We start from the raw sequence: 27,317 nt of genomic DNA, 5'->3' as shown, positions 1-27,317 counted from the left end.
AGAATATAATAGATGGCACGATACGCTGTTATCGTGGCTTACGTCATAGGGACTAATACATAGAGATAGAAAAAAAATAGAGGGAAGATTACCGCGTTAAGGCACCCCTGTTTTTGACCGGGAAAATTCATCCCCCCTACGCATGTATGAAAGCGGAGATGGGCAGAATTTGCAACGCCATCTATCCTTCCTTTGTTTACATCAAATGACAGTTGATTTTCCAAAAGGCATAATGTATTTCATTTCACCGCGCATCGATGGCGCCACGTAATCTGCCCATCTCATGGCTTCCTACATTGGCGAAAAGGGGGTCGGCACTCGCGGTCAACTTCGCCAGATACAATAGTGCCTCTATTTCTTTTCTATCACTATGGACTAATAATTATGTACTCGCGTTTATTGCACTACTAATCGCGCTTTTCCCCCTTTCCCGATAATAATTTCACTTAAAATAGGGTTTTAAATGATAAGCATTTGGGGTAAAAATCCTTTGCAAAGATGTAAGCTATAAAGTTTCAATTGCAATATCTTCCCTTGTTCTCTTTTTCTTCTCTTTGCTCGTTGTGCAAATATTTCCCCATATATTGCCAAGTAGCCAAGGCGTAGAGTTTTCTTTAAATGGCGGGGTTATTGAAAAATCAAATTTTAAAACATTTATCAAGGTAGGAATATGATTTCACACCGTAATTACACATGAGGACCTGCCTAATAAAATGTTACGAATTGTGTTTTTTATATTTCTTTAAAGGTTTGCCAAAAATTTATCATCCGATTCATTTCAACTTAGTACATTTCGAGGGCACTGTGAACTTCATAATTTGGACCTTAATGAACAAGTTTTAACCGAGCTCTTAGAACTCCCGTCATTCCTGCAACTCACTAAAGCAAAATGCAACCACGTAGTAGTAAAAGTAAGAAAATTTAGGCTTTTTCAAAGCTTACTATGTCATGCGTTATTTTAAATTTTTTTAGATTCACTGGACAAAATTAAAATCAGTACCAATTTGCGTAGTATGTAACCCTATAGTGTGCACTTAATCAGGATATAATTAATTGAATTTTACTATTAGTCCTTAGACGAAGTAACAATAGAAATTCAAACACGCTCCTCAGATGATCCAGGTGGACCTGGTCAAACATTAAGTAGTCCTGCTGCGGGTAGCATTCCTATTGGCGGGGGAGGGAAATATGGTTTTACAAACAGGGTCATTGATGGAATGAGTGTTACTGCCAATTCTGTCTCTGTGTATTTTAGCTCTCCAGTTTTCCAAGCATCTTTTCAAGTAAGGATGTATTTCCTTAATTTATTAAGCCCGCAGGCTTAATAACCAAAATTCTATCTAAAAGTTGTCAAGGCTAGTTCTTGAGAGTCGTTCGCCCGCATGGAAAAAAGCAGAATTACGCTATTGTCAAGTGAAACATTCGGATCGAGGTGAAGTGCTTCATTTCAAGCATTTAGAGTGGCAAATGGTTAGGATTGAAGCAAAGGCCTTGACAACGGATGCGTCAAAGTCCAATAAAGACATCCCCTCCTTCCTCAAAACCAGCACACCCTTAAGACTTATAATAAGTCAAGCTATGTGTAGAATAACCATCAAAAAGAAACTTTGTGGTAAATTTTACAGTTATTTTTCAATTTACATTTCAAATTTTTACCTCATTTTTGGTGTTCCAGATTCCAGTGTCCTAGGTTCACGCGTTGTTTTAATTATGGAAGATTTACTTTGGGTTTTAACTGACGTGCAGCTTCTAGCAGCTATACATTTTTTACGTTCTTTGGCTCAGCTTATGGATACGGCCAAGAAAGACAAAGCAATTAGACAACCTCACATTTTGGCTGTAAATCATTTGTGTTTTCTCTATGTTGACTAATTATTTATTCATATATATGGTTTATTTCATGAAGGATCGGGTAAAATCTCCGCAGCACTCCAAGAATAGCAACATAACTCAGTCAACTTCTCCACTTGACAAGATTTTCAACCAATGCAATGTAAAGGAGCCTTCCTACCACGTCTTCACGAAAAGAATAGATCTCCATTTGTGTGATGATGCCAAAGAGGGTCGTTCCCGGCATTTAGGGTAATTTTTTTATCCACTTTGTTTGGCTTTGATATTCTAAATTATTTTATATTTTCAGCCTTAAAGATGGTGGAGCCTTTCAAATTGGGCTCTGTGACCTTAGTTTAGATTACTACCCTTACAGCGTTCCTGGTAAGGGTCGTGAACACTGGAAAGGCTACAGAGAACCGTCATCTGGCCGAAGTGTTTGGGTACAGCAATTATTAAATGAATATTACGAAAGATTATCCAGAAAAAATATTTATCAATTTACGCCTACTGATTCTCCGCGATCGAGCAAAGTATTAAATTATTTTTAAATCTGGTCTGTTCAAAGAACAAAATTTTTGCTGATCATTTGTATCATTTCAGTTATATCCATCTGGTATGCCACCTGGATCTCCTCCCGCTAATGCAACTGCCAATGGTCGTTTAAATGAACCACCCGATGTCAATAGCAGCCAGTATCAACAACAAATGCTTTTAGCGTCTACTTTTGTTCTGAGGCTAAATGATTTTTACATATATAAAATAACCACTTCCCAAACTCGTAAAAAGCCAAAAAAGAAAGGATCTAAAAAGAAAGAAACCGCGGAAACCTTCTTGTCTTCCGATAAGATATCCTTGCTTCTGCCTGATGATATGAAAGCCGTTCATTTAGAATTTACTCAATATTATTTACCTCCTGACCAAGGTCATCTATTACCAGGTTAATTCTAAAATAGAGTTTTTTCATCTCTTCTGTTTGTTTGATGATATTCTTGTGAAATTTTAGCTCCGCCAAGCAACATGTATGCCCATTTAGGACCCTTAAAATTGGATGTTCATCACGAAACTATACTTTGGTTAAATGCATTTTTCTTGAACTTTAAAAAGTGTTTAGTAAGTATAAACTGTGCCAGTTGCTTAATGAATTTAGAAATTAATCATTTTATTTGAACTTAGGAGCCCCTTATGTCAAAGCAAACTGCTTCAGCACCGGTAAATATTCGTATCGAAGCTTTAATGCCACAAGTAACTTTTATCAAAATTTTTCTTCAATATTGTCTATATCATCTAATAAGTACTAAATTGGTTTTTTAGATTTTAGTTCCGAATAAACAGTTGGAAGAGTTTGAAGCCTCGGAGGATGATAACTTAACGAATAAGGCGGAAGAGAGCAAAGAGCCAAGATTTCTTCAGGTTCAAGCTTCAAGGGTGATTGCCACCAATTGTCGTTTGTCAGGGGTGGATCATCAAGCGGCTTCAACACGTTCAGATCTGGCGGATTGTCTCCAAACCTTATCCGAATCTTGCACTTTATTCAGAAATTTTGATCAAATGCAAAGGGAGATTAAAAAGGGGCATGATCTGGCCAATAATTTCTTTCCGTGGCACTCTCAACACTGCGTTCCCGTTGGAAAAAGACTTTTCGATCATGCCGCAGGTTTGCTTTGAGAGTTTCATTAAAGTTTCTGGTTTTAATACAGTCCATATAATCAGGTCTTGATGTGAAAAAGGACATCCTCTCTGATGGCAGTGTAAATTTTGTTCCGGAATCAAGTAATGATGTCTGGAGTATACACTTTGATCCTTTATGGGCTGATTTTATCACGGAAGAGGAAAACAAGAAGAGAAGATACCCATTCATAGATGCAATTCCTTTAACAGTTTGGGTCATGACCACCCCGCCAAACGCAACAAAAATCCTTGGTATAATGCTTTTCCTCAACTTTTTGCTTAAGAAAAGTTAATTTTGATATGTATAAATCCAGGAGAAGCTGATGTCTACACAATTCTTGAACTTCAGTCTACCATAAAGATCCAATTTGACCATTGGCAATATCTTTTCCTCATGAGCACTCTAGAGACGAGTGCGGCGTTAAACTTACAGTTGCGGCAGGATACAGTAGTGATCATGGGTGGCGGACCTGAGTGCTTGAAAGCCACCTGTATCTCTGCTTCATTTCCTTCAGTCGAAGTTTCTTTAATACTTAGAAAGGAGACTAGGCGAGAAGCGAATAACGAATCATCGCTCGGAAACGAAGAAGACAGCCTCTGCGATTCAGAATCACCTTTGCAGGTATAAAATATTTCACAACTCCTACAGTGAACCAATGTTTTTATATCTTCACATCTTGAATTCTAGGAAGACCGGGCTATGTCATTTCCCCAGTTGGCTTTGACTAGCGTTCCAGGTAGTCCTGGAAACCGACCAGTTTCCAGTATTGTTTGTGAAACTGTTGATGGTAATAATGGTGGAGATGACAACGCAGCTGCGGAAATATGTTCCGTACGGGACAAGAGTCCAGCTTGCAGTAATTGTTCTAGAAACTGTGTTCTTCCTAAGTCTTGTAGCGATTCCATAATTGATTCGAGTATCCAAGCATTAACGCTTGATAAACAAGCTGAAGCCATTCAAAAAGGCTATCAAACCAGTTCAGCGGCTGTAAAAAAAGGTACTACCTCGCAACGTCCTCCAATTCCTATTTGTATACCATTTATAAATAATTGGTCATTCAGGAATATCAAGTTTGGTAGCCAGTATTGATTCAATAATGTCAAATAAAAGTGATCAACATCATTCTGGTGGAGTTACAACAGTAGCTCCGGGGGTCGTTGAATATCATCCTGATAACGTGTCAGTTTGTGAGGATGACGCAGCGTCCCTTAGAAGTGATTTATCTTCAGACAGTGATCAATGTAAGTTACTCACCCTTAATTATGTTGTGGTGTCGTTAGTGGTTAAATATCACTGAAATTCTTCGATTTTTCATTCAGTGGCTCAATTGGGATTAGAAAATTTCTCTTCTTCCTTCTCAACCCACGAAGATTCTTCCGTTGATCTTCATTTCCATATGTCATTGAGTAGCGGGGTTGTAAACAGTGCAGCAGGGACCACTACGGAAGTTGGAGTAGACATTGTCAGTGAAGTAAATGAAAATGAAGATGCAGTCGATGACTCTTTGTTAAGCAGTCTACAAACTGCTTCAAATAGTGACAAAAAATATCACATGGTAAATTTTCACTCTTGCCCTATAAACAGCCAAACAGCGGTTCTATACATAATTAATTTATGCGTTGCAGTTGAAAGTTTTGACTTTAAAAGCCAATAGCATAGAGATTTGTCAACAAGCTGTTGGTTGGGAAGCCGCATTAGTTTTACAAACTCAAGAAATCTCAACTACCGAGCATTCGAGTATAAGCTGGAATGATTTTCAAAATAGCTTTACATCCAGTAAGGCGATGCTTATGTTTTGCAATGTCATCCTAGTCATTAACTTTGTATATCTCCATAGAGCCCCGCAGTTCGAAAGAATATGAAGAATCTGCTAAGAACAGTGACAGCTCAAAAGTCTGTTGCCAAGTACGAATTCAGCAAACATATGTGAATAGTAACAATGAAATTGTAGACCCTTCCCAAATTGAAGTAGACAAATTAGTAGCCAATGCTGTTTTAGATGTACGGTTAAATAATATTGAAATAGCCATTAGTAAAACTATGCTACCTCTTGTTATGGAGTTATTGGAAGTGGATTCTGTTTCCCCCAAACTCGTAAAGGGTACTGTCGACATAGACAACATTAAACTTCAGTTGCTTGTAAGTTACAGAATATGCTAACTAGAGGTTTAAGTATTAAGGAATTAATTATGGGTCCCAACAGAGTGAAGAATTAAGGAAAGGTTCCATAATATGTAAATCTCAAGTGATCAATCCCTCTTTCCACATACCCAAGTGTTGTTTAGAGAGATCTATCGATGGTACTGTGACCCTTTTACCTCTTGGAGCTGTATCAAGCATAGGTAAGCGGGTTGAGTTTTAAGTTTTCTTATCAAACATTTTTATACATAATTCTTATAGAAAACAGCCACGATTTCCCAAGGCGACGTAATAGTTCTTCCAGTAGCGGTAGTGTGATGTTAGGAACAACCCCAGTAGCTTCGGCCCAGTGCCAAACGGAGGAGATGGAAAAATCGCAGAAAAGTTTGGACAATGCCCAGTATGAAGTTGAACGCATCAAGAGGGAAAATGCTCTCTTAAAGGCTCGTATCAATATTCTAATGGAAACCTCAGACGAAGAAGATATACGTTTAGAATTGGTGCGAGCTCATCAACAAATTGAAGAGTTGGAGAATAAACTTTTAAAATCAAGTGACAGAGTGAAATCTAGGAGTAATTCTACATCAGATAGAGATGCAATAACTAGAAACAATGTGTGAAATTCGCCTGATGTTCTTGTTTTTTTTTAGAGTGAAAATGGTATCCAAGGCTTATGTTAACTTTTTATAATTATTAAATTCAGATTGTATTTAATATAATTTTATAACTACAATATTTAGGTTTTTTTTTGGACCCTGCTCTAGTCTTTAATAGTGTATCAGGGTGTTTTTTGATAACTATGCTCAAAATCAGGGTATAGACGTTGTTGCCAGTGGTATCCTACATATGCAATTTAGTTTATCCTTTTTTTATCGCTTGGTGTTAGCTACCTTTATTTACTTTGTTATTATTTTATACGATGAATACAAATTGGAGATATGTGCGGAGCATTTCTCAGAATATATACAGATATAATTTGTATATTCAAACTTTTCTTTTTTGTTTTAATAGAATTTAATATATAATATGATGCATACTTGTTGGTTGGAGGTTTTTATATAGGCTTTAATTGCGCTTATTCCCTATTTGTATTCAATTAATAGCCTCAGCTTAGCTGATTGTAAAATTGTATAAATTGAGCCTTTCCGCTGGCAAGGGTTGGGTGATAATTTTTTTAGACAAATAACCGAAACAATTTTAGAAGAATTTCACTACCCTCTGATTTCATTAACTAATTGGTAATTTTAATTATATATAGCTTGTTAATATTCAAAACCGAGATTATTTTTAATTTTTAGCATTTATTTTGCTCAAATATATTTGTTTTAATAATTCCAACGCAACTGATACCCAAACCTTAAAATTTCATGGACGAAATATTTTTAGACTGCAGTATCATTAATAATGAGTGTTATTGAAATATTTAGATAACCAATCATTGCGGAGTCATAAACCGCAGTCTAATTTAATATTGTGAAATAGAAATATAAAATGAGAAAAACTGTAATACATCGGACATTGCCTCTCTAACCGTTGGAATTGTTTGTTTTTTAATTTAAATTCTGTGATGTTAGTCAGTAGCGGACTTAGGGGTGCACCTGCCTTATAATGAACTTATGTCAACCCTTTTCCAATTTCTACGTTTACTACTGAATTTTAGTGTTCAATTGAGTGACCTCAAAATTACGTTACTGCGTGCGACTTTACCAGTACATGTTTGGATTGAGCAGGCTTATTTACCTGCATTTAGACCCTATCATGTAGTGGTTTTTTCACACGCAAAATTAATTTTGAAAGCAATCAATTCTTTTATAAATTACTTTATGTACAATAATAAAAATAGGAATAATAATTCTGAATTTTTAAATAACGTTAAATTAAAAACATTCCAAAATCAATTTTAATTCAACATTTAGTTAATGTTTATTAAAGTTTTTTCTAGACATTGGAAATTGACCAATGCTGGTTAAATTTTTCCACCAAGGTCAATGATATATATTTAAATTTTCAGAGTGTAATGAGCAGCTCGGTTCAGTTTATGTAACCTTTTTGTCCAAGAAGCGTAATTTTACCAGATAAGTTCTAGATATTTGTTAAATTTTTATTTAAAATATGGTTCCTTTATATTGAAAATCTTATAGTCTTTATCATTAGGTGAACATTTTTAGCGCTTGTGTTTCCCCGCAAAAAAAGTCACACAAAATTGAAAGACTCGCTCAGCAATATAATAATTGTGTCAATATATTTTGTAAAAGTGTATAATTTACTAATTAAAAGGAAGTGTAGAATTAAAAACAATGTACAGAAAACCGAAAAAAAGAGTTTTTAGTTACGTTCGTAATTTGTAGGTGGCGACGTTTGTATTTGTTTGGTGTCGCGTTGCTATGGTTACCGAGGAGTTTGCGATTTTAAAAATAGTTTAGTTACGCAATGCCAAATTACCTCGCGATAATGTTATAATTTCTCTTTAAAAATATGGGTCACGCGGATACATCTGAGATTCATCTGGGGTTCCAATTTCGCCGAAAAGTGGAACCAGTAAATTGGAAAAAAATTGGCAAGTTAAATTTATATTTTCGACGATATTACGTTGTTTAATCTCTGGAAACGTTTTCAGCATCTGTTGATATAGAGCGCATTTGCCAAGAACTAGATTTTCAAACGCTACAAGACAATGTTACTCACGTAACCTTTTGCAATATTGAATCCGAAGTGGTATAAAAAACGTTTATTTAAACGATATTTGCGTATCTCCTAATTTGATATTTTACTTAGGATACGAAAACGTTAGATCCTAGTTTCATCAAATTGTTCCGTTTGTCGCAGTTAATCGTTGAATATCTGCTGGTATGTTCTAAATTCCGTTCGTGAAGGTTCAAGAGTTTGTTGGAATACTTATACCCTATAATCATGGGTCCATGCTATAATTATGTTTCATATGTGTCAGTTATAGCGTTTTCCATTTGATTGCTCAAGATTCGCTCCGAATCTGTCTGATGTCATACATCTCGCCCCAATCGACTAGAGTAAAACCGCAAATGGAACATTCCATGAACATATTCCCGCGCTTTGTTGTTTTTCCTCTGCTAGTAATTTAAATTTTCGCGTCTTGGTCTGTCATTTTGCCAAAAAATCTAAAAGGAACACGCGAAAATTTTCTCCGATCTCGATCTCGATCAGTGGCGTAGTCAGGGGGTCACATGCCCCCCCCCCGAAACGTATGGTCGTACGTACAAATATTTTAATTTTTTTTACTTTTTTTCAATGGTGTGCCCCGCCCCCCCCCCGAAACAAAATCCTGGATACGCCACTGATCTCGATCCGTTGATCTGTCGAAATCGGCACATCGGTTTTGGGCGATCTCGGATCACCCGAGAACGCGAAATGGAACACGCGAAACTTGATCGGAGCAGATCCGAGCACGCTAATGGAACATAAAATGTTGAGAAGAGCGATCTAGAGTGCTCGAGAGCAGTCAAATGTAAAACGCTATAAGTTAAAATAATTTACTTATAACTATGGGTATGTTCACTAACTCATCGATGACACCAGTTTCTTGCACAACGACTTTTCACGTTTATTTATATAATATCATTTGCAATTTAATTATTTAAAATTAATTATCACCAAAAAAGCCTAACAGATGACGGCTCTAAGAAACGGTACTACCAAAAAAATCGTACAGTAACTCCTTACGTATTTCTTAAAAATCGGTTTCTATCCGATGAGCGTCACTCGAGCGGTGTCACTGAAGGTACCCTACGTAATGAGTGATGTAGAATTGACGTCATAACCAAAAAGATAAGGGCCTCTAGCGAGACAAATATGCAACTTAAAAACAAATGATCACCTACTGGTTTTACACCTCTTCACGGCACCAAGCACTGTCTCAAAGAGCAGTTTTTGGGTCTAATGAAAAATAACTTGAAGTCCACCAAAAATGTGTGGTCATTTTGGAAATGGCACTAATACAAATTTAACACGCGGAAGTTATGGAATTGACACACTTCAGTGAAACACAATGATAGTTAACTTACGCTTATACTCCATTGAGATGTATATTTATCGTTTCAGAATACTCAAGAATATTTAACAAATAATGTCGAAATACTAGAAAACAAAAACGCCAAATTGGAGAAAGATTTGAAAAATGTGCAAGATGATCTGAGCCAAAAGGAGAAAATCTTGAAGGAACTGAAGAAAGAGAATCGCAAGAGACGACAAATGATTGAGGAACAGCAAAAGGAATTCGGAATATCGCCCGTCAAAACCACTCTCTTTCAGGTAATCATAGATATCAGGAAATTGTATATCTATACACATGGAATGTAGAAGTAAAACTGGGTTGATTCCTATAATTCCCATCGAAACGGGCTGAGATTTGGTGCCAATTCGATACTAAGCCTTGGTTAGAATACGACTGAACATACATCATTTGCTCCAAATTCTCAAAGAACTGTCTCCCCCAAAGGTTTCCAATGTTGGCCACTCCATGGAACCAATTAATTTAGTTAATTCATTTCATGGTCACACCCTCCTATGACTATTGACATTTTGGGCGCTGCTTAGTGGTTTTGTCACGGAGGTAATGCCTTAAATTGCTGGGGTTTTCCGTAAAGAAAGAGCAGGATGTTATATCCCCTTATAATCCATTTTCTGCTATCTCTATCTCGACGTAATTTTAAGGATGACCGAATCATTAGATTTTTTGAAATAGGGCTTCAAATATGCAAAATTGCCATTCGTTGAACTTGCTCACACGAGGTACGGAAGGGGAAATTCGAGTGGCAATTTTTCAAATGATTCTGTGGCTCTTTAAGCCTCTCCCGTTTCTTCAGGTGCCAAAGGATCCTTAGACCTAGGAGCAACAAACACAGCCCCCCCCCCCCCCCACACACACACAAGGAGAACGCAACCCCAGGGCCGTCTTTAACCTATTGGAGGCCCTGGGCACATTAGGATAATGGGGCCCCTATGACCTTGACAGAGCACTATTTTGTTAGAATAGATTTTTTCGAAATAAATATGTTTTTCGGTAATAAATATCGGTTATCATTTGATGATCTGGCAGGAACTAGGGGGCCCCTATCGATCGCGGGGCCCTGGGCACGTGCCCAGAGTGCCCAGTGGGAAAGAGGGGCCTGCGCAACCCGTCAAGAGTCGTGCATTTTCTTGTGTACATTTTACATTGGTTAGACGCTTTAGCGCCTGCTGCCGTCGGAAGGGAAAAATTCGGAAATTGTCTTCCCCCTTTCCATAAAACGTTCAATGAAACAAAACCTGCGTTAGTGTGTTTAAAGGCTAGCTGCGTTCTCCTTGTGTTTGTTGCTCCTAACTTAGACATTTCAAGTGTACACGAATTTAATTTCCTGATTATATCTAAGTTATTAAATAATCAGTATATTTCCATGCAGTGTCCTTTCTGCCCCAAAACATTCATGAGTCCTTACTATTTACAAAACCACACTCAACGTCGGCATTATGACAACACGAAAGCGCGGAAAAGCGTTTCCGTCCAAGTGGAATCTTTATCGTCAGTTTCAAATCGAAACAGCGACCCACCAGTCAAAGACAAAGAACACGACGACAGTGAGAGGCTTGAAATGATGAAAATGTTCGAAGAATGGAAAAAACTGATTTCCATGGAAAGAGAGGAACAAGTGAGTATCTCGATGGTACTACGAAATGACATATGTATTCGTTTGGAGTGTCTAATTCGGAAGACTATGGACTAACGCCGAGATTTTCGCACACGCCTCATCCTCATTTGCTCTCTTTCAACCATCTAAAAACGGGGAAATAGACTATTTTCGTGAAGATCATTCAATATTATCCTAAAAATTCAGGGTGTTAAGCCTTCCGGTTTCTTAAATTCTTTTTATGAATGAAGGTCTTCCATTAGTGATGGTCGCAGCGTCTAGCCAATGAAGTTGAAAATTCGCGCTATTGTTTCTTAAACTTTCGAAGTGCAGTGCCAGAATAAATGGTTAGGGCAAAGGGTGTAATCTTGTTATATCCATATCAAATCAATTAGAAATACAAAATATTTTTTAAATACATAGAATAAGGCAGTAACAAGCAGCGGTTTTACTCGGGACATAAACGTAGAGGTCGGGGACGGTTAAGGGTTAATCATTATCCATGATTAAATTGATTTTTTTCGGGAAAAAAATGTAAACAAAGAAATTTACCGGTTAATATTTCGGGAAATGATTAAAAAACATGTATTATTCGTAAAATTTGAGCTTTTTATCGAAAAAACGTCGTTTTTCCGTTTAATTTTACAAATTTATCAAAAATTAATCGGAAAATACAGAAATATAAATTACTTGATCAAAACGTTTTACGAATAATTTTGAGAGCTTTATCTATTGAATAAAAGTTAACCATCCCCGACCTCTAACCCCACACGACAAATCCCGTACACTCTAGATAAAAATGATTTTAGAAATCTTTAAATAAATTTGAAATACCCGAAAACTGTGCGTAAATCTGTTCCAAAATTTCGAAATCCGCCTAAACAAGATGGCACAGCCACAATAGTAGCCTCTTCCTCCTAGCACTCTTGATTATACCCCTTTTATTTAAAACCGCGGCTCAGCACTGGCATAGGTAGATAGAGAGAACTAATATCAATTGAATGACGCAGGAATTAAATTTATATCGAGTGCCGTTGAAGATAATTCTTCGATTCCCGGGTACCTATACGGAGCTATAGACTATACGGACATAGCTTCCACTGTATTATTCACCTTCACCATCACCACCACCGCATACATCAGGAGCGAAAATAACAGTCTTTTTCCTTTATACTAGAGTAAGAGGTTAAAAAACAGAAATCAACACGAAAATCGTGTTCTGAAAACTCAAAAACAGTTTATGACTTCTGAAATCACTTTGAGATTAAAAATTTACAAATATCGGATCCCTCGACCTCGTGCTCTGAGCTAATTTGTGGGCCATCACTGAGATATATGCCCCCGGGCGAAACTCTGTCCAAATGTATTAATATATCATTTCCTTATGGTACCGGTTTGTGGAAATAGTCCGTCTCATGGTTGGACAAGTAAATGTCGTCATAGAAATGAATGGTTTTTGTTGTAGAAACATCAAATTTCTTGCACAAATGAGAAACTGATGAAAGAACTGCAATTTTTGAAGCAACGGCAAGAGGAATCGGAAAAAGAGATGGCACAATTGAGACTGAAAAACGCTGAAAACGCGCTGAAACTACGACAGGAGGAAGAACTACAATTGTTGAAAAGGGCATCCGAACAGGAACAAAGTCGACGAAGTTCCATGGACATTTACCATCTCAACTACGAAAATCAACAAAAGCAAGAAATCGAAGAGTTGAAATTGATGTTGAAGCAACAGGTGGGCTTTAAAATAAACACGGTTTTGCCACAGGTCAGGGGATTTTCAAATTGGGCTAAAATTTCAGATAATTTAAATTTATTAAAGGGATTTTTATTATAGTTTTGTGATACATTATTTTTATAATGCTATGGTCATTTTAAAATGTTGCAATAAAACGTTTTGTAGTTTAAACATAACCTAAAAAGCCACCTATATTTCATTAACTTTTGATAAAAGTAAAATATAAAGCTAAAAATTTTCAAACTTGGGCCCTAAAACGATCAGGGGAAAATCTCTAGAAATGGTCAGGGAATTCGAATATGGAAATATTGTGGAAACCCTGTTCAAATAAAATGTAATCGAAATATATATAGTAATCACCAGGTTATCATTTACTATTTAGGAACTGAAGTTCAAGGAAGAAGTTCAAAAATCCATCTCGGATTTGAAAAAAGCCCAGTTTGACGCACCCAACGAGCGCCACCACATTCCAAGTTCTAGAGATCAAAGTTTCGACGCGACTTTGAAAGAGAGGACAAAGAAAAATACGAGAAGTAATTCCATAACCAATTTGAAATTGGCAAAACAATTTTCCGAAGATTCGATGTGTCGAAAGGGCAGTTACAGCGAAATCGCCGTCCAACCGGTGACTGACTCTCCCAAAGAAGAGATACTTCATCTGCTTAGTAGCAGGACACGTCACAACTCCGTTAAAAATAATGGAATAACTAGAGTTAACGAGGAAAAATCGTTACCAATAGTGCCAGCGTGCAAGGACGAAAGTGAAGACAGTAGCGAAGAAGAATCGGAACTGGAGGATACTCCGTCTCCCAAAAACTTCACGAGAGATAAGCCACCAAGTACTAGTACTCCCATCAAAACCAAGGATTCCAAAGACAAAATCAAACCGACTTCGACGGTTATTGAAAGTTTGAAAAAGGAAATCGACTGTCTAGTCGACGAAAAGCTGAATTTGTACAAAACCAAGGTACCCCGTAATTATAAATCTGTTCTTGTACTAATGCGGTAATTAATGTAAATAATTAATTAGGGAGGCAGTGATGGGCTTGATAAAACCATGAAATTGCTTGAGAAAGAAAGATCGAAAAAGATAGGGGTAAGTTGAAATGAGAATAGAGAAGTACATCTTATACTTCAAAAAGAAACATGAACTTTCGCATGTTCCCGCGCAGAATAAGAACGAATTAATTTTTGTTCGTTTCCACTTGGTAGTTTTCAAGGTAATCGTGTTACAAAAATGGCAGTCATTTTTCCAAAATGCGGGAATCCTACCAGAATTAAGTCATGTGCACCGACATTTTCACGTACTCTAATGGTGGACATGGACGTATAGTTAAATCTAATGGGGGTTAATGTGCGAGAAAATCGTGCCCATTAAAGGGAATATAACCTATATTATTTCTGTTGCCACCTAAAGGATCCAATATTGACTGCTATGGCTTTTAACAATTTCGCAGGTGCTACGAAGGTTATCCCTAAAATTGTTTTAAAGAACGCATTGTAGTTTATATACCATTTAGAAACTGCCTCGAGACTGCGATGTTTCATTTTCATGCCTGATGTAAAAAGATGTTATATATAATAATTCCATTTGTTTTCAGAAAATACCCAATTTTAGCAACTTGAGAGAAAAATGGCGTTCTCTGTTGTCGAAGAAGATGGCAACTCCGGAAACGTCGCCCCAACATAACCTGAAAGACGCGTCTCCGAGAAATGTATCAGTCGTGGATTCTCCCGTTAGAAAACATGATTCTCCAGTTCATAAAAAGGAATCGCCAGTTCATAAAAAACATTCGCCAGTTCATAAAAAGGAATCGCCAGTTCATAAAAAGCATTCTCCAGTTCATAAAAAGCATTCTCCAGTTCATAAAAAGGATTCGCCCACGAGAAAGAATCACGTTCCCGTTAAGCAGAAGAGTTTGGACACCATTAATCTAGGAAGTCCCGTCGAGAAGACGGTTTCTTTGCCCGAATACAGACCGACAACGTCCAACTTGAAAGAGGCGACCATGAGGAGCAAAGCCAAATCGGACGGCGCCATCCCGGTCAAGAAGTTATCCTTCACCGAACCGGAAGTAAGCATCATGAATATAACCGAGAGTAGCGAAGACGAGGATGACAGTTTGGAAGAGGTGTCCTCCGAAGAGGACGTGAGACCGCTGAAGAAATCCGAGCCCAAAAGAAGTCCCATTAGGAAAGTGAATGCCGCAACGACGGTGAAGTCAGTCGGAATGTACCAAGAAGCCGATTCCGAGTCCCAGGAGGACGTGGAATCAGTTGACAGTGATAGTTCGGAAACGGATGAAGTACCGACTGAACGGATCATCAAAGTCCGACCTCCGACTAGTCAAAAAGTTGCCCAATTGGCTTCCAGTATCGAGCAACAACTAGCGAACAGAAATAGGCAGTCAACCTCTAGCGATCATTCCGAATTAGAGGGCAAACGTAGACTGGCAGGGTCGGTGGACACTTTGGCGCCTTTTAGGACCTTACCGGCTGGACAATCGACTGTCAATGAGTCTTTTACTTCCAGCAATAAAACGGTACGTTGTCACATTCAGCGCTTTGGCGCTTCAGGTAAAATATTTGTTGCGCACCTATTTAAGGCCACTTTTAGTTTCTATTTCATTTCGCATCGTGGTCACCACAGTGAAGAACGTGTGGCCTGACCACCCAGTATGCTCTGACCATGTTAAGGGTTTTGCGTCCCCACCTTTAGAATCAAAAATCAATGTTCGGTTTCGGGTGGGGGGGTTTGAACCTTAAAACCCCTTAGATACACCCTTGTGCCAAATAATGAGAAAATTCAACTAAATTAGAATCTCACTAAAAGCGCTGGTAAATAATGCCACTTTTGATTCTTTACTGAAAGGGAAAACAGAATAGCGCTGTATGAGATTCTCAATAAACGCGAAAACCAAATAGAACTGTACTAATTTTTTCAATGAGCGCAAAAGAAGGACGTTGTTTCTTTTTCCCAACGAATGCCAAAACAGAAAATCGCTGTACTTGAGTTTTCAATGAGCGCAAAAGAGTAGAGCGCTGTACTAGTGTTTAAATTGAGCGCAATAAGAGAGAGGCGCCGTCTTCGTTTCGAAATGATCGTCGAAAGAGTAGAGCGCTGTACTAGTGTTTAAAATGAGCGCAATAAGAGAGAGGCGCCGTCTTCGTTTCGAAATGATCGTCGAAAGAGTAGAGCGCTGTACTAGTGTTTAAAATGAGCGCAATAAGAGAGAGGCGCCGTCTTCGTTTCGAAATGATCGTCGAAAGAGTAGAGCGCTGTACTAGTGTTTAAATTGAGCGCAATAAGAGAGAGGCGCCGTCTTCGTTTCGAAATGATCGTCGAAAGAGTAGAGCGCTGTACTAGTGTTTAAAATGAGCGCAATAAGAGAGAGGCGCCGTCTTCGTTTCGAAATGATCGTCGAAAGAGTAGAGCGCTGTACTAGTGTTTAAAATGAGCGCAATAAGAGAGAGGCGCCGTCTTCGTTTCGAAATGATCGTCGAAAGAGTAGAGCGCTGTACTAGTGTTTAAATTGAGCGCAATAAGAGAGAGGCGCCGTCTTCGTTTCGAAATGATCGTCGAAAGAGTAGAGCGCTGTACTAGTGTTTAAAATGAGCGCAATAAGAGAAAGGCGCCGTCTTTGTTTCGCAATGATCGTGGAAATAGTTAAGCGCTGTACTAGTGTTTAAAATCAGCGCAATAAGAGAGAGGCGCCGTCTTCGTTTCGAAATGATCGTCGAAAGAGTAGAGCGCTGTACTAGTGTTTAAATTGAGCGCAATAAGAGAGAGGCGCCGTCTTCGTTTCGAAATGATCGTCGAAAGAGTAGAGCGCTGTACTAGTGTTTAAATTGAGCGCAATAAGAGAGAGGCGCCGTCTTCGTTTCGAAATGATCGTCGAAAGAGTAGAGCGCTGTACTAGTGTTTAAAATGAGCGCAATAAGAGAGAGGCGCCGTCTTCGTTTCGAAATGATCGTCGAAAGAGTAGAGCGCTGTACTAGTGTTTAAAATGAGCGCAATAAGAGAGAGGCGCCGTCTTCGTTTCGAAATGATCGTCGAAAGAGTAGAGCGCTGTACTAGTGTTTAAATTGAGCGCAATAAGAGAGAGGCGCCGTCTTCGTTTCGAAATGATCGTCGAAAGAGTAGAGCGCTGTACTAGTGTTTAAATTGAGCGCAATAAGAGAGAGGCGCCGTCTTCGTTTCGAAATGATCGTCGAAAGAGTAGAGCGCTGTACTAGTGTTTAAAATGAGCGCAATAAGAGAGAGGCGCCGTCTTCGTTTCGAAATGATCGTCGAAAGAGTAGAGCGCTGTACTAGTGTTTAAATTGAGCGCAATAAGAGAGAGGCGCCGTCTTCGTTTCGAAATGATCGTCGAAAGAGTAGAGCGCTGTACTAGTGTTTAAATTGAGCGCAATAAGAGAGAGGCGCCGTCTTCGTTTCGAAATGATCGTCGAAAGAGTAGAGCGCTGTACTAGTGTTTAAAATGAGCGCAATAAGAGAGAGGCGCCGTCTTCGTTTCGAAATGATCGTCGAAAGAGTAGAGCGCTGTACTAGTGTTTAAAATGAGCGCAATAAGAGAGAGGCGCCGTCTTCGTTTCGAAATGATCGTCGAAAGAGTAGAGCGCTGTACTAGTGTTTAAAATGAGCGCAATAAGAGAGAGGCGCCGTCTTCGTTTCGAAATGATCGTCGAAAGAGTAGAGCGCTGTACTAGTGTTTAAATTGAGCGCAATAAGAGAGAGGCGCCGTCTTCGTTTCGAAATGATCGTCGAAAGAGTAGAGCGCTGTACTAGTGTTTAAAATGAGCGCAATAAGAGAAAGGCGCCGTCTTTGTTTCGCAATGATCGTGGAAATAGTTAAGCGCTGTACTAGTGTTTAAAATCAGCGCAATAAGAGAGAGGCGCCGTCTTCGTTTCGAAATGATCGTCGAAAGAGTAGAGCGCTGTACTAGTGTTTAAATTGAGCGCAATAAGAGAGAGGCGCCGTCTTCGTTTCGAAATGATCGTCGAAAGAGTAGAGCGCTGTACTAGTGTTTAAATTGAGCGCAATAAGAGAGAGGCGCCGTCTTCGTTTCGAAATGATCGTCGAAAGAGTAGAGCGCTGTACTAGTGTTTAAAATGAGCGCAATAAGAGAGAGGCGCCGTCTTCGTTTCGAAATGATCGTCGAAAGAGTAGAGCGCTGTACTAGTGTTTAAAATGAGCGCAATAAGAGAGAGGCGCCGTCTTCGTTTCGAAATGATCGTCGAAAGAGTAGAGCGCTGTACTAGTGTTTAAATTGAGCGCAATAAGAGAGAGGCGCCGTCTTCGTTTCGAAATGATCGTCGAAAGAGTAGAGCGCTGTACTAGTGTTTAAATTGAGCGCAATAAGAGAGAGGCGCCGTCTTCGTTTCGAAATGATCGTCGAAAGAGTAGAGCGCTGTACTAGTGTTTAAAATGAGCGCAATAAGAGAGAGGCGCCGTCTTCGTTTCGAAATGATCGTCGAAAGAGTAGAGCGCTGTACTAGTGTTTAAATTGAGCGCAATAAGAGAGAGGCGCCGTCTTCGTTTCGAAATGATCGTCGAAAGAGTAGAGCGCTGTACTAGTGTTTAAATTGAGCGCAATAAGAGAGAGGCGCCGTCTTCGTTTCGAAATGATCGTCGAAAGAGTAGAGCGCTGTACTAGTGTTTAAATTGAGCGCAATAAGAGAGAGGCGCCGTCTTCGTTTCGAAATGATCGTCGAAAGAGTAGAGCGCTGTACTAGTGTTTAAAATGAGCGCAATAAGAGAGAGGCGCCGTCTTCGTTTCGAAATGATCGTCGAAAGAGTAGAGCGCTGTACTAGTGTTTAAATTGAGCGCAATAAGAGAGAGGCGCCGTCTTCGTTTCGAAATGATCGTCGAAAGAGTAGAGCGCTGTACTAGTGTTTAAATTGAGCGCAATAAGAGAGAGGCGCCGTCTTCGTTTCGAAATGATCGTCGAAAGAGTAGAGCGCTGTACTAGTGTTTAAAATGAGCGCAATAAGAGAGAGGCGCCGTCTTCGTTTCGAAATGATCGTCGAAAGAGTAGAGCGCTGTACTAGTGTTTAAAATGAGCGCAATAAGAGAGAGGCGCCGTCTTCGTTTCGAAATGATCGTCGAAAGAGTAGAGCGCTGTACTAGTGTTTAAATTGAGCGCAATAAGAGAGAGGCGCCGTCTTCGTTTCGAAATGATCGTCGAAAGAGTAGAGCGCTGTACTAGTGTTTAAATTGAGCGCAATAAGAGAGAGGCGCCGTCTTCGTTTCGAAATGATCGTCGAAAGAGTAGAGCGCTGTACTAGTGTTTAAAATGAGCGCAATAAGAGAGAGGCGCCATCTTCGTTTCGAAATGATCGTCGAAAGAGTAGAGCGCTGTACTAGTGTTTAAAATGAGCGCAATAAGAGAGAGGCGCCGTCTTCGTTTCGAAATGATCGTCGAAAGAGTAGAGCGCTGTACTAGTGTTTAAATTGAGCGCAATAAGAGAGAGGCGCCGTCTTCGTTTCGAAATGATCGTCGAAAGAGTAGAGCGCTGTACTAGTGTTTAAAATGAGCGCAATAAGAGAGAGGCGCCGTCTTCGTTTCGCAATGATCGTGGAAATAGTTAAGCGCTGTACTAGTGTTTAAAATCAGCGCAATAAGAGAGAGGCGCCGTCTTCGTTTCGCAATGATCGTGGAAATAGTTAAGCGCTGTACTAGTGTTTAAAATCAGCGCAATAAGAGAGAGGCGCCGTCTTCGTTTCGAAATGATCGTCGAAAGAGTAGAGCGCTGTACTAGTGTTTAAAATGAGCGCAATAAGAGAGAGGCGCCGTCTTCGTTTCGAAATGATCGTCGAAAGAGTAGAGCGCTGTACTAGTGTTTAAATTGAGCGCAATAAGAGAGAGGCGCCGTCTTCGTTTCGAAATGATCGTCGAAAGAGTAGAGCGCTGTACTAGTGTTTAAAATGAGCGCAATAAGAGAAAGGCGCCGTCTTTGTTTCGCAATGATCGTGGAAATAGTTAAGCGCTGTACTAGTGTTTAAAATCAGCGCAATAAGAGAGAGGCGCCGTCTTCGTTTCGCAATGATCGTGGAAATAGTTAAGCGCTGTACTAGTGTTTAAAATCAGCGCAATAAGAGAGAGGCGCCGTCTTCGTTTCGCAATGATCGTGGAAATAGTTAAGCGCTGTACTAGTGTTTAAAATCAGCGCAATAAGAGAGAGGCGCCGTCTTCGTTTCGAAATGATCGTCGAAAGAGTAGAGCGCTGTACTAGTGTTTAAAATGAGCGCAATAAGAGAGAGGCGCCGTCTTCGTTTCGAAATGATCGTCGAAAGAGTAGAGCGCTGTACTAGTGTTTAAAATGAGCGCAATAAGAGAGAGGCGCCGTCTTCGTTTCGAAATGATCGTCGAAAGAGTAGAGCGCTGTACTAGTGTTTAAATTGAGCGCAATAAGAGAGAGGCGCCGTCTTCGTTTCGAAATGATCGTCGAAAGAGTAGAGCGCTGTACTAGTGTTTAAAATGAGCGCAATAAGAGAAAGGCGCCGTCTTTGTTTCGCAATGATCGTGGAAATAGTTAAGCGCTGTACTAGTGTTTAAAATCAGCGCAATAAGAGAGAGGCGCCGTCTTCGTTTCGAAATGATCGTCGAAAGAGTAGAGCGCTGTACTAGTGTTTAAATTGAGCGCAATAAGAGAGAGGCGCCGTCTTCGTTTCGAAATGATCGTCGAAAGAGTAGAGCGCTGTACTAGTGTTTAAATTGAGCGCAATAAGAGAGAGGCGCCGTCTTCGTTTCGAAATGATCGTCGAAAGAGTAGAGCGCTGTACTAGTGTTTAAAATGAGCGCAATAAGAGAGAGGCGCCGTCTTCGTTTCGAAATGATCGTCGAAAGAGTAGAGCGCTGTACTAGTGTTTAAAATGAGCGCAATAAGAGAGAGGCGCCGTCTTCGTTTCGAAATGATCGTCGAAAGAGTAGAGCGCTGTACTAGTGTTTAAATTGAGCGCAATAAGAGAGAGGCGCCGTCTTCGTTTCGAAATGATCGTCGAAAGAGTAGAGCGCTGTACTAGTGTTTAAATTGAGCGCAATAAGAGAGAGGCGCCGTCTTCGTTTCGAAATGATCGTCGAAAGAGTAGAGCGCTGTACTAGTGTTTAAAATGAGCGCAATAAGAGAGAGGCGCCGTCTTCGTTTCGAAATGATCGTCGAAAGAGTAGAGCGCTGTACTAGTGTTTAAATTGAGCGCAATAAGAGAGAGGCGCCGTCTTCGTTTCGAAATGATCGTCGAAAGAGTAGAGCGCTGTACTAGTGTTTAAATTGAGCGCAATAAGAGAGAGGCGCCGTCTTCGTTTCGAAATGATCGTCGAAAGAGTAGAGCGCTGTACTAGTGTTTAAATTGAGCGCAATAAGAGAGAGGCGCCGTCTTCGTTTCGAAATGATCGTCGAAAGAGTAGAGCGCTGTACTAGTGTTTAAAATGAGCGCAATAAGAGAGAGGCGCCGTCTTCGTTTCGAAATGATCGTCGAAAGAGTAGAGCGCTGTACTAGTGTTTAAATTGAGCGCAATAAGAGAGAGGCGCCGTCTTCGTTTCGAAATGATCGTCGAAAGAGTAGAGCGCTGTACTAGTGTTTAAATTGAGCGCAATAAGAGAGAGGCGCCGTCTTCGTTTCGAAATGATCGTCGAAAGAGTAGAGCGCTGTACTAGTGTTTAAAATGAGCGCAATAAGAGAGAGGCGCCGTCTTCGTTTCGAAATGATCGTCGAAAGAGTAGAGCGCTGTACTAGTGTTTAAAATGAGCGCAATAAGAGAGAGGCGCCGTCTTCGTTTCGAAATGATCGTCGAAAGAGTAGAGCGCTGTACTAGTGTTTAAATTGAGCGCAATAAGAGAGAGGCGCCGTCTTCGTTTCGAAATGATCGTCGAAAGAGTAGAGCGCTGTACTAGTGTTTAAATTGAGCGCAATAAGAGAGAGGCGCCGTCTTCGTTTCGAAATGATCGTCGAAAGAGTAGAGCGCTGTACTAGTGTTTAAAATGAGCGCAATAAGAGAGAGGCGCCATCTTCGTTTCGAAATGATCGTCGAAAGAGTAGAGCGCTGTACTAGTGTTTAAAATGAGCGCAATAAGAGAGAGGCGCCGTCTTCGTTTCGAAATGATCGTCGAAAGAGTAGAGCGCTGTACTAGTGTTTAAATTGAGCGCAATAAGAGAGAGGCGCCGTCTTCGTTTCGAAATGATCGTCGAAAGAGTAGAGCGCTGTACTAGTGTTTAAAATGAGCGCAATAAGAGAAAGGCGCCGTCTTTGTTTCGCAATGATCGTGGAAATAGTTAAGCGCTGTACTAGTGTTTAAAATCAGCGCAATAAGAGAGAGGCGCCGTCTTCGTTTCGCAATGATCGTGGAAATAGTTAAGCGCTGTACTAGTGTTTAAAATCAGCGCAATAAGAGAGAGGCGCCGTCTTCGTTTCGAAATGATCGTCGAAAGAGTAGAGCGCTGTACTAGTGTTTAAAATGAGCGCAATAAGAGAAAGGCGCCGTCTTTGTTTCGCAATGATCGTGGAAATAGTTAAGCGCTGTACTAGTGTTTAAAATCAGCGCAATAAGAGAGAGGCGCCGTCTTCGTTTCGCAATGATCGTGGAAATAGTTAAGCGCTGTACTAGTGTTTAAAATGAGCGCAATAAGAGAGAGGCGCCGTCTTCGTTTCGCAATGATCGTGGAAATAGTTAAGCGCTGTACTAGTGTTTAAAATCAGCGCAATAAGAGAGAGGCGCCGTCTTCGTTTCGCAATGATCGTGGAAATAGTTAAGCGCTGTTCTAGTGTTTAAAATCAGCGCAATAAGAGAGAGGCGCCGTCTTCGTTTCGCAATGATCGTGGAAATAGTTAAGCGCTGTACTAGTGTTTAAAATCAGCGCAATAAGAGAGAGGCGCCGTCTTCGTTTCGCAATGATCGTGGAAATAGTTAAGCGCTGTTCTAGTGTTTAAAATCAGCGCAATAAGAGAGAGGCGCCGTCTTCGTTTCGAAATGATCGTCGAAAGAGTAGAGCGCTGTACTAGTGTTTAAAATGAGCGCAATAAGAGAAAGGCGCCGTCTTTGTTTCGCAATGATCGTGGAAATAGTTAAGCGCTGTACTAGTGTTTAAAATCAGCGCAATAAGAGAGAGGCGCCGTCTTCGTTTCGCAATGATCGTGGAAATAGTTAAGCGCTGTACTAGTGTTTAAAATGAGCGCAATAAGAGAGAGGCGCCGTCTTCGTTTCGCAATGATCGTGGAAATAGTTAAGCGCTGTACTAGTGTTTAAAATCAGCGCAATAAGAGAGAGGCGCCGTCTTCGTTTCGCAATGATCGTGGAAATAGTTAAGCGCTGTTCTAGTGTTTAAAATCAGCGCAATAAGAGAGAGGCGCCGTCTTCGTTTCGCAATGATCGTGGAAATAGTTAAGCGCTGTACTAGTGTTTAAAATCAGCGCAATAAGAGAGAGGCGCCGTCTTCGTTTCGCAATGATCGTGGAAATAGTTAAGCGCTGTTCTAGTGTTTAAAATCAGCGCAATAAGAGAGAGGCGCCGTCTTCGTTTCGAAATGATCGTCGAAAGAGTAGAGCGCTGTACTAGTGTTTAAAATGAGCGCAATAAGAGAAAGGCGCCGTCTTCGTTTCGAAATGATCGTCGAAAGAGTAGAGCGCTGTACTAGTGTTTAAAATCAGCGCAATAAGAGAGAGGCGCCGTCTTCGTTTCGAAATGATCGTCGAAAGAGTAGAGCGCTGTACTAGTGTTTAAAATGAGCGCAATAAGAGAAAGGCGCCGTCTTTGTTTCGCAATGATCGTGGAAATAGTTAAGCGCTGTACTAGTGTTTAAAATCAGCGCAATAAGAGAGAGGCGCCGTCTTCGTTTCGCAATGATCGTGGAAATAGTTAAGCGCTGTACTAGTGTTTAAAATCAGCGCAATAAGAGAGAGGCGCCGTCTTCGTTTCGCAATGATCGTGGAAATAGTTAAGCGCTGTACTAGTGTTTAAAATCAGCGCAATAAGAGAGAGGCGCCGTCTTCGTTTCGCAATGATCGTGGAAATAGTTAAGCGCTGTACTAGTGTTTAAAATCAGCGCAATAAGAGAGAGGCGCCGTCTTCGTTTCGCAATGATCGTGGAAATAGTTAAGCGCTGTACTAGTGTTTAAAATCAGCGCAATAAGAGAGAGGCGCCGTCTTCGTTTCGCAATGATCGTGGAAATAGTTAAGCGCTGTACTAGTGTTTAAAATCAGCGCAATAAGAGAGAGGCGCCGTCTTCGTTTCGCAATGATCGTGGAAATAGTTAAGCGCTGTACTAGTGTTTAAAATCAGCGCAATAAGAGAGAGGCGCCGTCTTCGTTTCGCAATGATCGTGGAAATAGTTAAGCGCTGTACTAGTGTTTAAAATCAGCGCAATAAGAGAGAGGCGCCGTCTTCGTTTCGCAATGATCGTGGAAATAGTTAAGCGCTGTACTAGTGTTTAAAATCAGCGCAATAAGAGAGAGGCGCCGTCTTCGTTTCGCAATGATCGTGGAAATAGTTAAGCGCTGTACTAGTGTTTAAAATCAGCGCAATAAGAGAGAGGCGCCGTCTTCGTTTCGCAATGATCGTGGAAATAGTTAAGCGCTGTACTAGTGTTTAAAATCAGCGCAATAAGAGAGAGGCGCCGTCTTCGTTTCGCAATGATCGTGGAAATAGTTAAGCGCTGTTCTAGTGTTTAAAATCAGCGCAATAAGAGAGAGGCGCCGTCTTCGTTTCGCAATGATCGTGGAAATAGTTAAGCCCTGTACTAGTGTTTAAAATGAGCGAAATAAGAGAGAGGCGCCGTCTTCGTTTCGCAATGATCGTGGAAATAGTTAAGCGCTGTTCTAGTGTTTAAAATCAGCGCAATAAGAGAGAGGCGCCGTCTTCGTTTCGCAATGATCGTGGAAATAGTTAAGCGCTGTACTAGTGTTTAAAATCAGCGCAATAAGAGAGAGGCGCCGTCTTCGTTTCGCAATGATCGTGGAAATAGTTAAGCGCTGTACTAGTGTTTAAAATCAGCGCAATAAGAGAGAGGCGCCGTCTTCGTTTCGCAATGATCGTGGAAATAGTTAAGCGCTGTACTAGTGTTTAAAATCAGCGCAATAAGAGAGAGGCGCCGTCTTCGTTTCGCAATGATCGTGGAAATAGTTAAGCGCTGTACTAGTGTTTAAAATCAGCGCAATAAGAGAGAGGCGCCGTCTTCGTTTCGCAATGATCGTGGAAATAGTTAAGCGCTGTACTAGTGTTTAAAATCAGCGCAATAAGAGAGAGGCGCCGTCTTCGTTTCGCAATGATCGTGGAAATAGTTAAGCGCTGTACTAGTGTTTAAAATCAGCGCAATAAGAGAGAGGCGCCGTCTTCGTTTCGCAATGATCGTGGAAATAGTTAAGCGCTGTACTAGTGTTTAAAATCAGCGCAATAAGAGAGAGGCGCCGTCTTCGTTTCGCAATGATCGTGGAAATAGTTAAGCGCTGTACTAGTGTTTAAAATCAGCGCAATAAGAGAGAGGCGCCGTCTTCGTTTCGCAATGATCGTGGAAATAGTTAAGCGCTGTACTAGTGTTTAAAATCAGCGCAATAAGAGAGAGGCGCCGTCTTCGTTTCGCAATGATCGTGGAAATAGTTAAGCGCTGTACTAGTGTTTAAAATCAGCGCAATAAGAGAGAGGCGCCGTCTTCGTTTCGCAATGATCGTGGAAATAGTTAAGCGCTGTACTAGTGTTTAAAATCAGCGCAATAAGAGAGAGGCGCCGTCTTCGTTTCGCAATGATCGTGGAAATAGTTAAGCGCTGTACTAGTGTTTAAAATCAGCGCAATAAGAGAGAGGCGCCGTCTTCGTTTCGCAATGATCGTGGAAATAGTTAAGCGCTGTACTAGTGTTTAAAATCAGCGCAATAAGAGAGAGGCGCCGTCTTCGTTTCGCAATGATCGTGGAAATAGTTAAGCGCTGTTCTAGTGTTTAAAATCAGCGCAATAAGAGAGAGGCGCCGTCTTCGTTTCGCAATGATCGTGGAAATAGTTAAGCCCTGTACTAGTGTTTAAAATGAGCGAAATAAGAGAGAGGCGCCGTCTTCGTTTCGCAATGATCGTGGAAATAGTTAAGCGCTGTTCTAGTGTTTAAATTGAGCGCAATAAGAGAGTGGCGCCGTCTTCGTTTCGAAATGATCGTCGAAAGAGTAGAGCGCTGTACTAGTGGTTAAAATGAGCGCAATAAGAGAGAGGCGCCATCTTACATATACCTTTGCATTCTCGGGGCAGTTTTCAATGGTCGCGAATTTCTGCCAATTGCTTATGTGTACAAAATTTAGCAAATCAGGCTTGCCACACGTCAGGAACAACAGGGAAAAGTCCGGGAATTTAAAAATGGGCCTAAAAAGTCAGGGAGAGGTGACGAAATTTTATGAATTTTAAATAATTCAGGGAAAAGTCAGGGAATTCAATTTTATTTTGACACTTTTTGAAGCTAATTTTACTCTAGACCTATGACAAACTCTATGATTATCATTTATTTCCTTGAAAAATTATTCAACATTGCAATAAACTTTTTACTGAAATATAAATCAATTTAAATTTGTTAACTTCTGATAAAAGTAAAATATAAAATAAAAAAAGTCAGGGACAATATCTTAAAATGGTCAGGGAAAACAGGGCATAGGACAGGGAATTTGAATCTCAAAATTTGGTGCAAATGTACTACCCCGTCTAACGCTGTAAAATGTCATATTTGACTTATATAAAATGCTTCAAATAACATAAGCGGGATTTGTAAATCTCTCTTAAGACGTATACTATATACTTCTGATTATACTAATTTAACTAAGGAATATTTCGATTATTATCAGGATTTCAAATCAACGTTTGAAGATTCTGGTTCAGTTTCTTCGTTGGAAAAACTTATGCAAGAAATGTAAATATAAACATTCTACGCCATCAAATTTAACACGTATTTAACCCCTCTGTTTGGGAACTTTTAGCGTTTCTGGGGAGGGAAAGTCAAGTCGAACTACGAAACCCAAGGACTCATCCTGGGACAGCGAAATAGATTTGATCTAAAGTTTCCAAGAGCTAGGGGACCGAAAGACAAACTATTTATATTTTATAGTTAGCCACAGCCGTGGCAGCGCTTAGAAAATCTGAGATTACGCATAAATCCTAAATTCCTAACAGCGAAGGGGTGAATAACTTGGGAAATCGATTTATTTTTGACCCGTTTTACACCGAAAGTTGTAATAATATTGAAAAAGGTGATGTACTTATGTCTTGATACTATTCATATTTATAAAAGAATTTGAATAAATTATTTGTAATACAAAGATCAGGAATTTA

General features: G+C 40.1%; 2 protein-coding genes across 2 annotated transcripts; both read left to right on the top strand.

Annotated features, from left to right (window-relative positions):
- The first annotated feature begins 412 nt into the window (after positions 1-412).
- Positions 413-7,954, top strand: LOC149952675 (bridge-like lipid transfer protein family member 3B). Its single transcript, XM_090168704.1, has 21 exons — positions 413-662; positions 749-911; positions 973-1,011; positions 1,071-1,283; positions 1,348-1,612; positions 1,676-1,839; positions 1,907-2,082; positions 2,141-2,363; positions 2,434-2,770; positions 2,837-2,943; positions 3,007-3,075; positions 3,145-3,487; positions 3,544-3,753; positions 3,816-4,123; positions 4,190-4,499; positions 4,564-4,743; positions 4,822-5,057; positions 5,128-5,278; positions 5,340-5,641; positions 5,706-5,844; positions 5,903-7,954. Exons 1-21 carry the CDS (start codon positions 619-621, stop codon positions 6,259-6,261), a joined length of 4,338 nt encoding a protein of 1,445 aa, XP_090024830.1. The 5' UTR covers positions 413-618; the 3' UTR covers positions 6,262-7,954.
- Positions 7,955-8,076: 122 nt separating this feature from the next.
- LOC149952674 (uncharacterized) lies at positions 8,077-27,294 on the top strand. Its single transcript, XM_090168702.1, has 11 exons — positions 8,077-8,198; positions 8,259-8,356; positions 8,417-8,488; positions 9,716-9,925; positions 11,056-11,301; positions 12,746-13,018; positions 13,404-13,988; positions 14,052-14,117; positions 14,623-15,564; positions 26,834-26,898; positions 26,966-27,294. Exons 1-11 carry the CDS (start codon positions 8,117-8,119, stop codon positions 27,042-27,044), a joined length of 2,718 nt encoding a protein of 905 aa, XP_090024828.1. The 5' UTR covers positions 8,077-8,116; the 3' UTR covers positions 27,045-27,294.
- Positions 27,295-27,317: the final 23 nt, after the last annotated feature.

This window comes from Leiobunum rupestre, chromosome 3 (genome assembly GCF_980474605.1).
Source record: "Leiobunum rupestre chromosome 3, qqLeiRupe1.1.hap1, whole genome shotgun sequence".
Taxonomy (NCBI): Eukaryota; Metazoa; Arthropoda; class Arachnida; order Opiliones; family Sclerosomatidae; genus Leiobunum; species Leiobunum rupestre.
Note: the sequence above shows the minus strand (reverse complement) of the source record. Positions and strands in the feature narration are given on the sequence as shown.